This window comes from Myotis lucifugus, unplaced genomic scaffold (genome assembly GCF_000147115.1).
Source record: "Myotis lucifugus unplaced genomic scaffold, Myoluc2.0 scaffold_391, whole genome shotgun sequence".
In the NCBI taxonomy this organism is placed as follows: domain Eukaryota; kingdom Metazoa; phylum Chordata; class Mammalia; order Chiroptera; family Vespertilionidae; genus Myotis; species Myotis lucifugus.
In genome coordinates, this window is record NW_005871439.1 from 389,251 (window position 1) to 403,892 (window position 14,642).

The window sequence follows — 14,642 nt, forward strand, 5'->3', positions numbered from 1 at the left end:
TTTAATGCTCTTCCAACACCTATTCAACCCATAGTGAGAAAAACACCAAGGAGAATCGGCCTCCCTGCCTCTCCCATTCTTTTTATTATTATTATTATTATTATTATTATTATTATTGATGTCAGAGAGAGGAGGGGAGAGGGAAAGAGAGACAGAAACATCAATGATGAGAGAGACTCATCGATAGGCTGCCTCCTGCATGCCCCGTACTGGGGATCCAGCCTACAACCCGGGCATGTATGTGCCCTTACTGGGAATGGAACTGTGACCTCCTGGTTCGTGGGTCAACGCTCAACCACTGAGCCACACTGGCCGGGCTCCCAAGCCCATTCTTATCTCTCGCAGCCCTACAGCCCCCACGCTCCCTCCCCCACAGTTCTGTTGCCATCCACCACAGACACATCTGCCTTCCCCATCTGACTGGGTGGGGAAAGGACTTTATGCATCTTGCTCATCATTTCCCAGGGCTTGGTGCTCAGTGGGTCCTGGGCAGATAGGATCACTTGAATGAATGGGATGATACAATGGGGAGTTAACAATTAAGTGCAAATGTTCCTAAACACATCCCTTCCTTTCCTGAGAAAAGATAAGGTTATCTTTTCTAGCAGGGGCAGGCTGTTCAGGACCCCACCCTTCCTGTCTCTACGAGACTCACTGTGGTAGAGGAAGGCAGTGCGGAAAAGGAGCCAGATGGCTTATGACGTTAGAGGTAATCTATAGCCTGGCCGGTGTGGCTCCGTTGGTTGGGCATCAGCCCGTGCCCTGAAAGGTTGCCAACTATATTCCTGGTATTGTGGCTTGATCCCCAGTAGGGGGCATGCAGGAGGCAGCGGATCAAGATTTCTCTCTCACATCGATGTTTCTCTCTCTCTCTCTCTCTCTCTCTCTCTCTCTTCCTCTCACTCTAAAAATCAATCAATAATTTTTTTTAAAATCTAGTAAAAACAAAGTAAGCCCGGAGTCGATAGAAGGAAAAAAAAAATACTAAAGAGCAAAACTCAGTGAACGAAAACACAGACAGATGACAGAGGCAATTAACAAAGCTAAAAATCGGGGCTTTCAAAGGATTCATAAAATTGAAGAGCACGAGCTAACCTTTTGGATTACTTTTTTATTTTAGTTTTTTGTGCTGACTATGCGTGCATGGACTGGCTCACATGGGGGCTGGGTTCACTTGGGATCGCAGGGGCTGGGAGCGGAGAAAAGAGCAGGTGACAGCTTCCAGGCTCCTCTGGTCCAGACAAGCGTGGGGTCCCCCCCTCAGCGCGGGGGGTAGGGGGCCCTGCTCACTGCTGGATCCTGCGGACACTCTGCACCTGGGGGGTCTGGGCATGCGGACCCCACTCTCGAAAACGCTTGTAGTCCCCTGAGTGGTGGTCGCACTCCAGCACGTACTGAAAACCCCGGTAGCCGGGGAACTGGCAACAGACCCAGCTGAGGAGGGGAAAGGGCAGATTGTTACCCTAGAGAGGCCCGGGGTGGGGACAAAGACCAGAGATCCATGGTTGTCCCAGGAGGTGTCCCTAACCCTCCCAACCCCCTCGCCGTCCCTGCCAGGCAGAGCCTGGGATGCACTTACGCCCCCGCCTGGACGCGGAAGGAGCCCACTTCTTTGCCGTCCCATCCCAGGGCCTGGAGGGAGGGATGGTCATCACTCAGCTCTCCTTTCCTGCCCAGGAAGTTCTCTTGCTCAGAGATGGTCCGCCTCGAGTCCCGAGTCCCGGTGGTTCTGTGGGCACAGGGCGCAGGGTCAGACCCTCGGGCGCACTGCCTCCTCTGCCCACCCCGCCCCCACCCTTGTCTCCAAATCAGCCTTTCTCGCAACTCTTTTGAAAGGGCAATAAGGCAACAACAGGCTCCAGAAACCTTACAGGAGGTATTCCATTTGCCCTTTCAGAAATTTGCACAAAAATAATCATGGAATAAATAAGTCTTGGTGATAATAGTAGGAAGGAAAGAAGAAAGACAAGGGAGGAATGAACGAAGGAAGGAAGGAAGGAAGGAAGGAAGGAAGGAAGGAAGGGGAAAGAAGGGAGGGAGGGAGGGAGGGAGGAAGGGGAAAGAAAAAAAGAGAAGACAACTTGAATACCCAACAATAGGTGCTGAGGTCTGGGTTCGAATCCTGCTCCCCGCTTACCAGCTGACTGAGCTTAGATATGTCACACAGCATTTCTGAGCCCGTTTCCAAACCCATAAACGGAAACTAACCACATCTGCTTTTCAGGGTTGTTTCTGGGGCGTAAGTGAGACGTGTTTCTGGGGCGTAAGTGAGACGCGAAGTTGTACACTGTGTGAAAGCGGTGTTTGCATCTGCTAGAGTCCACCGTGGGTCCCTGTCGTGACACAGGGCCTGGGCCGTTCGAGGAATGAATGGACAGATGATCCTATTTGCAAAATGGAATCCTAGGGCGCCATGGGACAGGATGTTATAAATTAGATCGAATCGCCCGGGAGGATCCCTGTGCTATATCTGCCCAGTGAGAAAAGCTGGTTTCCCAGCCTTTGGTTTGTTATGACTCAGTTTTTATAACAAAATGCTATGTGTGGGTAGATATATAGATATAGGTTGTGAAGTGCCGAGCACTGTAAACAGTGGGCGTCCACCTCAGAGGTATGGGTATGAGTGGTTTTGATTTTCTTATTCCGCCATCTCAGGGTTTTTCCTGAATTTGAGACGATCAATAGGTGTGGCTTGTGTGATTGTAAATCGATAAAAGTTGCTTTTGAAGAACAAAAAAATTACACCTTTCAGAGCCTCCTTTTTGTTCATCTGGAAAATGGGGACAGTAATGGCCACCTGCACCCATACCCCATAACCAGCAGGAAAAGCAGAAAACCAGGAGGAGGAAACCAGGCCCGTCCTCCCCACCTGGCCCTGCCGCCTCCCCACCCGGCTCATCCCAGCATCCCTGAGTCCTAAAAAGAAGACTCAGGTCGCCCCGACCGGTGTGGCTCAGTGGATAGAGCGTCGGCCTGCAGACTGAAGGGTCCCAGGTTCGATTCCGGTCAAGGGCATGTACCTTGGTTGCGGGCACATCCCCAGTAGTGGGTGTGCAGGAGGCAGCTGATCCATGTTTCTAACTCTCTATCCCTCTCCCTTCCTCTTTGTTAAAAAATCAGTAAAACATATTTTTTTAAAAAAAAAAAAGAAGAAGAAGACGACTCAGGTCATAAACAAAGCGGCCATGGATGGAATGTTTGTGGCGGCTTCTGGCCAGATGCTGAACATTCCTCCTCCCACAACAGAAATCCTAGGGCCCCATTGCAAGATGAAAAAAAAACGAGGCTCAGAGAGGGGAGGCACTGCCACGTCCCACAGTTTGAAGAAGGGACCTGAGACACTGAACTCTGGGACATCCGGTTCCCAAGGTTTCCAAGCCCCTGCTGGAGGAGCTCGGAGGGGGCCCCCTGGGAGCAGGGGGAGCGGGACTCCCAGCACAGGCCACAGGCCGGAAGGAGGCGAGCCTCTCGGAGGGGTAGGCCTTGTTGCCGCTCCGGGCGCCCCAGCACGGGTACTCGCCCCGCTCCAGCACGTACTGCTGCCCTTGGAAGCCGGGGTGCTCAAAGCCCACCCACCTGCGGACAGACAGAGGGCAAGAGCTCCGAGCCCCCTCCCCAGAGTTCTAGGCCCAGGGTTGTCCTGCAGGGGGGGCTCTGGCCCCGGGGAGGCATTCAGCAAAGTCAGGAGGCATTTTTAGTCCTGATCCCAGGAGGAGGGAGCGGAGGGTGTTTGCATAGGACCCGTTGTTTTTGGCGTCGTCCATGGGACGAGGGGCCCAGGAGGCTGACACCAAGCTGGCCGCGCCCTGGCTGTGTATGTAAGGGATCCGTTGCCGGAGTCCACCCGAGCCTGTTGCCTTCTCGCCGGCCCAATCTGTTGGCCTGCTGGCCATATCCCCGCCCAGGTCACTGCTCCCGTCTGAGCCCCAGGCCCCCACCTGCTCGGAGCAGAATGTTCTACTGAAAGTGTTAACCGTGGTGTGAGATGCAAAAATGCCACTCAGCGTGGCCTTCGGTGGCATTCACAGGCACAGCGTGAAATGACTCCTTTCCGTCTACTTCCCAGCCTTCTAGAAACTTCTGCCCAACATGGTAGCCATTAGCCACATGTTGCCAATTAAACATACATTTAGCCAAATCAAAGCTTCAGGTCTTTGATCCCGGTAGCTTCAGTCCCAGCCCTCCACACCATAAGCGGCCCGTGGTTCCCAAACCGGCTGCAGATGTCCGCTGTTTTGATCACGACAGCACGTCCCACTGGACGGTGCTGGTCTGAACAGGCTCATTGTCGCGGTATCGGGGTGTCCTTAACGCCTTTGTACATCTCGTCAATCTCTTTAGAAAAAACAGACACATAGCTCATGCTCCCAGCCGCAGTCAGGCAACAATGTTCCGCTAAAGATTAATAGCATTTTTTTTTTTACTATGTTTTTATAGTTACCTTCCATTTGGGGCAAATGATGTTGCTTGTAGATTTATGCCTAAGAGGGGTTTTTCAGTCCCTGCGCTCCATTCTCAAGGTCAGCCCCCGCCCTGTGTCTCATGCAGTGGGCAGGATCTATGTGAGTAGCGCCTCCTACATCTGGGCGCTACTCAATCTACCCCAGCACGTCAGCCCCATTGGGAAGTTAGGGCCTGGGGACAGGGCCTGAAACCCCTAAAAGTCCCAGCCCCCCTCGCTCCATCCCCTCCTGCCTCCCTCTCCCTGGCTCAGAGCCCGTCCCCTTCCCAACTCACGCTCCACTCAGCACCTTGAGAGACCGCACGGCCTCAAAGCCCAGCTCCAGCACGCCGGGGCACTGGGCGGCCAACTCCTGCCGCCGGCCCTGGAAGCCCTCCTGGTCCCACATCACAATCTGCAGCAGAGAGAAAAGGTGGAGCCTACGGGGGTGAAGGGGTGAAGGGTTAGGGGCTCCCCCCCCCCAGGACTCACAATGGGGCGGGACAGAGAGAGCGGGGACTGCAAACTCAGATGCCTCTCCAGGTGCCAGGCAGGGAAGGCGGGCAAAGGCCCCGTGTAAATGCTTGGCCTCTGCACAGCGCCTCCTATTCTTGCTACCTGGGAATGCAGGCCGACTTTCCCATCTCTGAACAATCACTAAATCGGGACTTCCCCATGGACCCTCCAAAATTTTAAAAGCAGATGACAAATGTAAAGGTTCGGTTTTTAAAAAAACAAACACCACAGGGGAAGTCAAAGAAATAATGCCGAAGACTGTGCAATCACCGGCTCGCCATCTCTGCCGGGGAGTGTCGTGGTTAAATTCGGGGACCGGAAGACCCCAGTTCAGTTCAAGGCCCTGTGTGTGACCTCGAGCAAGTCCCTTCTCCTCTTTGAGCATCGGTTCCATCCGCTGTGACATGAGCCCTCACAGCACCATCTCCCCCCCGCACGAGGTGAAGTGGGGATTCAGTGAAGGTGGGGATGGGGGTTCTCCTGGACCTGCACCCCCCACTTCCCAGACACCCCCGTGCCTCTTCCTACCTTCCAGTGCCCCGCGGGCTTGGTGCATCGCAGGGTCATGTTGCCCTCTTCCTGCCCAAGAGAAGAACATGACAACTCCAGCCCCGACTCTGCTGTCTCCTTGACAACCACGTCGAGGTGGAGCCGGATGGGGATCCAGAGGGGTCCAGATGTGCCTGCGCTGGGGGCAAAGGGCAGCTTCGGCCCTGCCCTCTCCTTCCCTTTCCATCTGTGGCCAGTCCCTTCTCCTGTGCTTCCTCCCTCTCATCGTCTCAAAGCCCCTACCCCCGCTCTGGGTCCCCGTGCCTCTGAGCCCCATTTGGGAGATTTCTGTGGCTGGCAGGGGGTGAACCCATCCCCCTGCAAGTGCCAAGGTGCCCAGCTTACAAGAGCCTCCCTAAGACAGCATTTGACCTACACAGGTGACTCGAACGGTGGACACTGAAGCAAGGACTCCAGGAATAATTTTGTTTCCAGGGAGGGGAGCAGGTACTAGGCTTGATGCCTGGGGCCCGGCCGGGGTTAGGAGGAGAAAGACACACAGGATGGCGCAGTGATGTCTCCAGGATTGGGGACCTGGGCTCCCCTTCCTCCCAGGATACTCACTCAGAGCTCGAATGCCACTCCTTCTCCGGGCCTGGGACTTACCGAGACGGACCCACAGAACACGCCAGGCCTGGGACCAGCCGAGGTCGGGCTCTTATTGGCAGGGAGGGGTGAGGGCCTCCGGGACACGAGGCCCCGACTCAGCAGGGGAGCAGCAAGCACAAAAGGCAGCCCTGGCTGAAGCCCCGGTGGAGAGGTGTCAGCATCATTGGCTGGGAGGGAGAGGGGCAGGTGGCCTCCCTCAGGGATCAGCCACAAAGAAGGCACGCGGAGGAAGGCCAGCCTTCATCGGCGCCATAGGACCCCTGATTGGAGCAGGAGAATGAGCACTGGACAAGGAGTCCAAAAACCTGGTCCTTCCTAGCCGTGTGACCGGCAGCAGGTCATTTCTCCTCCGTTTCTGACTATAAAACAGGACACGAATAAACTACATCACCGGGGTGTTGTGATGTTATGTCACGTGCCAACCACAATATACATTCAACAAGTGCCCATACCTTTCTCCCTTCCTCTTGCAGAAGGGGCAATCAGGGCAGGCTTCCTGTTGGAGGCGGCATTGAAACTAGACTCTGTGAGGAGGATGTGTACAAAGTGAGATGGAAGAAAATACTTTTCTAAGCCAGTGTGTGAGAAAGAGCTGGTAGCCCGACTGGGCTGGAGCTCAGGGACCCTGAACTGGAGCAACGGGAGCCAGGCAGGAAAGGTGGGCTGGGCCAGGGCCTCCAGGGTCCGCAAAGCCCAGAGAGAAGTTCAGGTGGCTCTGCGGACAGGATGAAGGAGCTGGCGGGTGCGAACACGCCTTGCAAACCGTAGCCAGGGTTTGTAGAATTTGCTTTGTTCACCTTCTTCCCACTCTGATGTGACCTAAAAGGGGCCTGTCACAGCGCCGGGAAGAGCATGGCAGAGACCAGTCCTGCCTCTGAACAGCTGGGTGACCTGGTGGGTGTCTGTCCTCAGCCAGGGGCCTACAAAGTGGCAACGTGTGTCCCCCTGGGAGGGTTCCATTAAAAGGAGCCCCGTCAAGTGCGTGACTCGGATGAAGGGTGGCCTTAAAGATAAAAGGCCGAGAACGCAGCCTCCGCAGCCAGGCTGCCTGGCTTCCATCCCCCTCTTGCTGGCTGGGAAACCTTGAGCGTGTTCCTTAATCCCTCCGAGCCTCAGTTTCCTCGTCTGTAAAATGGGTGCAACAAAGTAATTTGGTTTCGCCTCAGAGATAAGGGTATAGTGAGGGGAAACGTGAAATACACATGAGCCGCAATTGGAACCTAAGAAGTGCTCTGCGCCTCCATCATCATTGTCATCCTCATCACTGCGAATCATCGACATGATCGTGATGAAGTCATTACTCATAGAAAACCGGAAGTGCATGGTTTTCAGAGCTTTGGTCCAGGAGTTAGAGACATGGCTTCCCCATTCCCTTGTACAGACAGCAAAGAGGCTGAGAGGGGAGAGCGAGCTGCCTCGGTTTCCCCGTCTGCAAACAGGACGGATCCCAGAGACCCCGGCATCGCAGTGCGGATTCCAAGAGCCACGTCAGAAAAGTGCTCAGGATGGAGCCCCCCGGACATGGGGGGCCAACCCCCACCTCTGCGCCCACCCTCTGGCAGGCAGCCCCATCGCCACGGGAGACAGGGAACCGTGCCAGACAGCCTGGCCTTGAAGCCCAAAGCTGTGGGTGGCCCCCACCACCCATGTGTCTTGGCCCCGTTCCAGTGGCTGTTCTATCCTGTGGTTCCTGCCTGCCCCCCCCCCCCCCCGGGCCTTGGCCCAGGATGAAAGACGGAGGAAGCACCTGGGACAGAGGGGGTGCGGGGGGTTGGGGGAGAGCCGAGCAGGCCCAAGGCCACCGTGATCTCAAGGCAGAGCTGGGCTCCAAGGGGAATGTGGGTCCCGGGGCCTCTGCAGGGGGGGCAAGACCCCGGGAAAGCCCCTCTCCCCCAGGCCCACATGGGGCTGGAGGCAAGACAGCAGGCTGGCCTGGCTCAGCAGTTCCTCTGTGAGTCACACCAGGCCACCTTGTTGAAGTCACTTGTTCTCCATGGGTTTGGTTTCTCCATCTGTGAAATGAGGGAAGCGGACGCTATGACTTCTGGTAACTGTCCCATTGTCCTGACCCTGTCTCTACCCCTCTCTTTCTCCTTCACTATCTGGTCCCTCCCCCGACCCCCCGACCCCCGGCTGTATTTCTGTCTCCAGCATCTTTCTCTGTCCTTCTCCACTTCTTCCAATCAGTGTCCACCTTCTCTCTCCCCATCTCGGTTTCCCTACCTCCCCCTGTACCCCACCTTCCATTATGATCCACTGGGACCATTTAGCACCCCCAAAGAGATCAAAGACCCACCCGTGCCAGGCCCTGTGCTGGGTGCCGGGGCCCAGGGGTGAGCACGGTGTGGTGGAGCTGAGGTCTCCCCGAGGAAGCTCCGTGATGGGCAGGCAGATTCCTGGCCGCCAGCTCTGTCCCTGGAGCCAAATGTGGAGGAGAGAGAGCCTATAGGCAGATCAGGAAAAAGTCGGGGGAGGAACCTGGGGTCTGTGTGAGCTGAGGAACGGGACCCAGGCTTTAAGTATTCATCCCACTGTCCGGCTGGTGTGGCTCAGTGGGTTGAGCATCGACCCATGAACCAAGAGGTCTCTGGTTCAATTCCTGGTCAGGACACATGGCTGGGTTTCAGACTTGATCCCCAGCAGAGGGTATGTAAGAGGCAGCTGATTGATGTCTCTCTCTCTCATCGATGTTTCCATCTCTCTATCCCTCTCCCTTCCTCTCTCTCTAAAATCAATAAAAACATATTTTTAAAAAATAAATAAATACTCAACCCACTGAGCACAGGGACCACTCTTCCCGCCCGCCCCTCCCACCCCCCCCTCAATCGCCCTCTGTCTAGAAGCAGGAAATCAAGCCAGGGCCCAGGTCAGACATCATGAGAATGAAGCCTGCAGGCCCCCCTGCCTGGGCCGCTTCCTGGCTCTGCCCTCTCTGTGCCCTCGCCTTGCTCATCTGTGAAATGGGTATAATGAAAGTACCAAGTAAGGCGCGCTGTCCTGAGCATTGACCAAGATGGCGCGGGGAAAGGCGTTTGGGGCTGCGTTTAGCACCCAGCAAGCACTCGGTGAGGGGTTTGTGGCCCTTGTACCATTATCTGCCTTACAAGGCATCTCCCATCACCTGCGTCATCATCGCCTTCTTTCCTGTTCAGCATCCAGCAGGGACACTGTGCCTGCCTGTCCCTGTGGTCACAGAGGTTCCAGAGACCAGAGACCCGCTGAAAGCCACAGGGCACCTCGTGGCTGAGCCAGGATTCAGGTCCTGGTCTCCCACCTTCCAGGGGCTCCCCTTTTCCCTGCCTGAGGGTTGGCAGCCAGTGGGGGGCCCACCGGGTGGGGGCTTTAGCGCGGGGCATCAGTGTAGGACCAGGTGACACCCCTGCTGATCAGGGTTCTGCCCGCGTGCTGGGCTCACAATGGAAAGTGCTTCTCTCACCAGTCCACCCAGGCGAGGTTGCAGCCTCGGGCCAGCTCAGTGCCCGGGGCCTGCTGAGCCAGCTCCTCTTTGTGCCCCCAGACCATAGGCCGCTGTCTGCCAGACTATAAAATGGGGGGTCTGCCCCGAGGGGCCCACAGCACCCACCGCCCAGCTGCCTGTCCCGCAGCAGGAGGTAGCAGGTCCCCATACGAGGGAACCCACCACCTGCTGAGAGCTGAAGGGGAGGGGAGAAGAGAGAGGAGGCCGAGAGGGAAGGAGGCAGAGAGAGCAGTCCTAGGAGAGAGAGAGAGAGAGAGAGAGAGAGAGAGCGAGCGAGCGCAATTAAGGGAAGGGGAGAGCAGGAGGGAGGAGAAGAGAGAGAAGAAAATGCAGTAATAGAGAACAGAGGGCTAGGCACAGATACAAAGAAAGCAAGAACCCAGAGGGGAGGGGCCCGGGGACGGTGAGGTAGGAAATGGACAGGAATGTATCTCCAGGGAGGAATGAGTCCAACTCCCAGCCCAGGGACTGTTGATTCACAGATGACACAGGGGAGTAGGCCGGAGCCTGGGAAGCCACAGATGTGGCCCAGATGTCTGGTCTGCCCACGGTGGGCAGCAGTACCCCAGAGAGGCGGGGGGTGGGGTACGGGGGCGGTCTGCAACCCCCTGGACCCCAGGGTCTCAATCTACGGTGTCAGGCTGTCCTCAAATCCCTGGACATTGTCTCTAAAATTAAAGGGGGGCGCTCTCCCCCCCTGGTGTCTAGGATTAGGTATTTGTCAAAACTCCTGACCCCGAAACAGCAAGGAACCACTGCTATTGACCAGAGCGCTCTCCACCCCCCCGCCTCTGCGCCATAAGGCTCCTTTTAGAAACCCGCGGTCGCTGAAGACACCCTCCAGGGGCCTCCCTCTTCCCCAGGCCCAGGCCCCAGCCTGCACCCACACACTCATTCCCAGAGAATGCCTGAGGCCGCAGTTTGCCTGGGAAGGGAGGCAGGAACGCGCTGTCATTCATTCTCTGAACAGATGTTCGAAGAGAACCTTGCGCTGGCCAGGGGCTCAGCCCCGTGCTGGGGACGGAGGGGAGAATGCATCAGATTAAGAAAACGGCCGAGCATTTTGTAACCCTGTTGCTGGATCCCTGTGCTTGAGCTCAAACGGGAGGCCCACCATGTCGTGGCTGTGTGGGCTTGGGCCGGTCCCCTTCCCTCTCTGGGCCGCAGAGTGCTCAGAGGGGGGAAAGATAGCACCTGCTGGGGGGGTGGGGGGCAGAGAGGGAGGGGGAAGAACAGATGAGCTCATTACCACATACAGCAGAGCTGCTGGCAGAGCTGCAGGCCTCCCCAATGTGGCTTCCTGTTATTCACCTGGTGAGGCAGCTTGAAGCTGCACACGCCAAGAAGTGTGATAAGTGCGAAAACCCACAGGTGTCGAGGAGATCGGGGTAGAAGGAAGGGCACGGCTGGTGGAGGGACCGGCCCCATTCGTGGCCTGGAGGAGGCATATCAGGGGTGTGAGGTGCCCAGTCAGGATAGCCTTGCCTGGGGCGGGAGGTCAGGCCAGAACCCGTCCAGGCTCACGTCTTAGAAAGAGAAAAGGCAGAAATGACTTGAAAGCAGCCTGAAAACACAGGGTCGAGAGGCGGGTAGGATAGTGGGGAGGCAGCTTGGGGGTGCCCGCCCGGCATTCACCAAGGCCAGAGGTTTCTTTACAGGCGTTGGCAGGTGGGAGCCATGTCTCAGCTGGCCTGGGCCTCCATAGCGGCTGTGGGGAACCCAGTGCCCCAGAGAAAGGTGAAGGGGTCCCGCCCGCAGGCCCTGCCCCAGATCCCGGCCCCACCCTGGCCCCAGCATCCGTGCCCATGCCCACCGCCAAAGTGGGGCACCTGGCCCCTGGGAGCTACCGGGTAAGGACCTGGGGCTGGGGTGTCTGGGGTTTCTGGTGTCCACCCCGTCCTTCCACCCCCCGCCCCCCTCCCCTCCACACACACCTCCTCCCCTCCTCCTGCCAGTCTCTGACCCACACAAGCGCGTGTCTAGCGTTGGTGAAAGCAAGAAACGAAACAAGGGGACACGTGGGCTGGCTCGGCAGCGGGAACCCCTGTCCCCGGAGGTTCTCTAGGGCCCCGGGACGGCCTCAGACCCTCCTGAGAAGGGTCCCAGGCCGCCGGGCCGGCACCGGTCCCCCGGGGTTGGTCGGGTTTGGTTTCGATGTCAGGTGCACAGAACGGGTTCACCACCTTGGTGCGTGGTCCATGCCGCCCTCTCATGTGGTCTGCGCATGGCCGGCTTTTACCGCAGTGACTTACCAAGCCGTACATTTTTATTTCATTTTTAAACACACACCCCGGCACACCCACCCCCCGTCTTGAAAGCCGGGACCTGGTAAACATCCGCTAACTCTGCCATGTCCCCCGGGAGCCAGCCCACTGCCCTCCTGCCCTGCTCGGGTCCCTGTCCGTCCTGTGCTTGCTCGCTTCTTGGTGTATTTTGAGGCGTTATTCCTTTAAAACATTTGTGGATGGTTATGTGTTGGTCACGTACAGAAATAGGCCGTATGTGTTCATTCTGGGGTTTTCTCTCTGCTTTGCGCTCACTCTGAGGTTCCTGTACAGCCGTCCGTATGGCTGTGCGTTGCTGCGGCCGTTGGTTTGGCCGCCGGGTGTAATTCAGTGTGGCTGTCACTCCCGGGAGCCATCCGGGTGGCTGCTAGCTCTCCTCCGGGAAGCGGCATGGACAGGATGTTCTTATCTGGGTGTCCTGCAGCGGGAGTTTCTCTCGGGTGGACAAGTGCTAAGTCAAGGGTACAAGAGCCTCCTCCCTCTACAACTGGGGAAACTGAGGCTCTGAGAAAAAAGACACTTGTCTTCGTTCAAGGGAATGGCCCACTTGGGGCAATAAGTGGATAATAAACAAAACTGGGGGCTGGGTGAGGGGAGGGGAGTCGCCGATGTTCACATGGTGGGGGGTCCTGCTTCCGGGCCCTCCTACGTTGTGCCAGGGAGACGGTCCCGTGTCTCCTGGGCATCAGCTCTGTGGCAGGTACCGACTGGAGTTGGAGATACAGAAATGGACCAACCACATCTTGCCCTGGAGATGCCCTTGGACTTTGGGGAGGAGGTTGAAGAAAGAGGGAGACGGTGCATAGAGAGACACAGGAAGCAGTGTCATTGTATTGTGTGTTCCTGGTACCGCTGATGGAGGGAGCACAGTGAGGGGGCACCTAGCCAAGTCCACCTAAGGGGAGGGCATCAGGGAAGGCTCCCTGGAGGAGGTGACGTCTGAGCCTGAAACAGGACAGGGAACGTGAGCTCTGGGATGGGGGTGTGTGGCGGAGAGGGCGTTCCAGGCGGAAGGGACAGCACAGATAAAGGCCTTGAAGGAGGACCCTCAGCTGCTAACGGTGGTGGGAGGAGGGACGGCTGAGTCATTTCACAGACCTGGGCTCCGGCCACACTCTCATGAGACCTGCTTCCACGTCTATGGGAACTTCATGACTCTCCTCCCCACTCACTCGGCCCCACCCCACCCCCGCCCCGGGCTGGGGGCTTCTCTCCTCCAGCTGGTGGTCTTTGAGCTGGAGAACTTCCAGGGCCCCCAGGTGGAATTCTCCAGGGAGTGCTTGAACCCGGGAGACCGCGGCTTCGACGGAGTGCGCAGCCTCATCGTCACCTCTGGACCGTGAGTGGCAGGCAGGGGAGGGACACTCTTGTAGCTGCCATGTCTTGAGCACCTGCTCTGCGCCTGCCAGCAGGCTAAGAAGGCACATCCAGTATTCCTAGTCCTCATTGCCAACCCATTTCACAGATGAGGAAACGGAGGCTCAGAGAGGTGATAGGATTATCATAACGTCACACCGACAGCCAGTCATGATTCTGGGCTCCAGAGAAAGGCTGCTTCTGCTAGAGAGGGAGCCTGCCCGCCGCTGAGGGCAGGAGACCCAAGAGCCAGTGTCTACCAGCTGTCTCCCCTCCTGGCATCAAGCAGCTATAGAATAATTGTACCTGCTGGGCACCCCCTAGGTGCCAGGCATAGACTGAGGGCTTCACCTAGGTGATCCTACAGTGCTACATGAGGGAGAGACTATTCTTGTGCCCATTTGACAGATGGGCAAACTGAGGCTCAGAAGGATTAAGTCGCTCGGCCAAAGTTACCTACTGGCAAGTGGCAGAGCTTGGGGTCGACTCCAGTTGATCAATTTCATCCACATGCTTTGTATCCCCTGCTCCATGGCCTGCCCTGACTCTCTGGGCTTCTCTGGGCCTTAATGTCCCCCCATATGAAGCAGGAAGAATTGTCCCTCGGACATAGTGGCTGCACCAGCACCAACCCATGTGGACTGGCGTCAGGGCACACGACCTTTGCTCGCTGCTTGTCTTCCCAGCCCGAAAGCCAGCCCCCAGGGGGTAGGGTCAGCCTGTATGCCCAGCATCCTGGGGCTCTTGGCAATACAAAGAGCAGAGATGGGCTTTGAGCTCAGACAGGCCTGGGTTCGAGTCCCAGCTCCCCCAGACCTTGTTCAAGCTCCAAGCCTCAGTGTTCTCATCTCTGAAATGGGGAGATTAACAGTCCCCACTACTCTCCACTGCGCTATTCTGAGCCCTGAAGGAGATGATGCGGCTTGGGTCTGGCACCTGGTGGGCGCCCAAACATAGCAGGGGACGGTGGTGATTATTAATTAGCCTTCCTCATCGTCCTGCGAGTTTAGCCAAGTCACCCCCGGGGGACGGTAGGGGCTTTCTATGCCCTGCAACCACCCCCACCAGCAGTGTGGTCAACACAGCCTCAGCCCCACCCCCATCCCAAAGCCCAAAGCTCGGAGCAGAAGCTGCCGGATGTGGCCAGCTGGGGGTTTTAGGCTTTTTTCAGTGCCAGTGACTCAAACCCAAAGTATTTCTCCTCAAACAAAGATGCAGCGGGAATTCCGGTCTGGTCTTCGGTGTGTGTCCTGGGCCTGTGCCTGGTGGGGAGGGATAAGAACCTGTGGCCCAGGGCCCTTGGTCTGCGTCAGGACCAGCAGGATGTGGGGAAATGATGGTGGGAAAAGGATGAAGAGGACGAGGTTGGCAGAGGAAGGGGGGGGGAGGTGTGCCCAGCACAGGATAT

General features: G+C 57.0%; 2 protein-coding genes across 2 annotated transcripts in view; one reads left to right on the top strand and one right to left on the bottom strand.

Moving 5' to 3' along the window:
- Positions 1-1,286: 1,286 nt before the first annotated feature.
- On the bottom strand, positions 1,287-5,524 carry CRYBA4 (crystallin beta A4). Its single transcript, XM_006101998.1, has 5 exons — positions 5,486-5,524; positions 4,738-4,856; positions 3,430-3,576; positions 1,580-1,717; positions 1,287-1,434 (listed from the first exon to the last, which is right to left on the bottom strand). The coding sequence occupies exons 1-5, from the start codon at positions 5,522-5,524 to the stop codon at positions 1,287-1,289; spliced, it is 591 nt and encodes a 196-aa protein (XP_006102060.1).
- A 3,604-nt stretch (positions 5,525-9,128) lies between these two features.
- The window catches only part of CRYBB1 (crystallin beta B1), a 10,724-nt gene continuing 5,210 nt past the window's right edge, over positions 9,129-14,642 (top strand). The window contains exons 1-4 of the mRNA XM_006102005.1: positions 9,129-9,180; positions 9,311-9,374; positions 11,299-11,443; positions 13,099-13,217. Coding sequence (XP_006102067.1) covers positions 9,129-9,180; positions 9,311-9,374; positions 11,299-11,443; positions 13,099-13,217 — 380 coding nt within the window. The remainder of the gene's footprint in view (positions 9,181-9,310; positions 9,375-11,298; positions 11,444-13,098; positions 13,218-14,642) is intronic.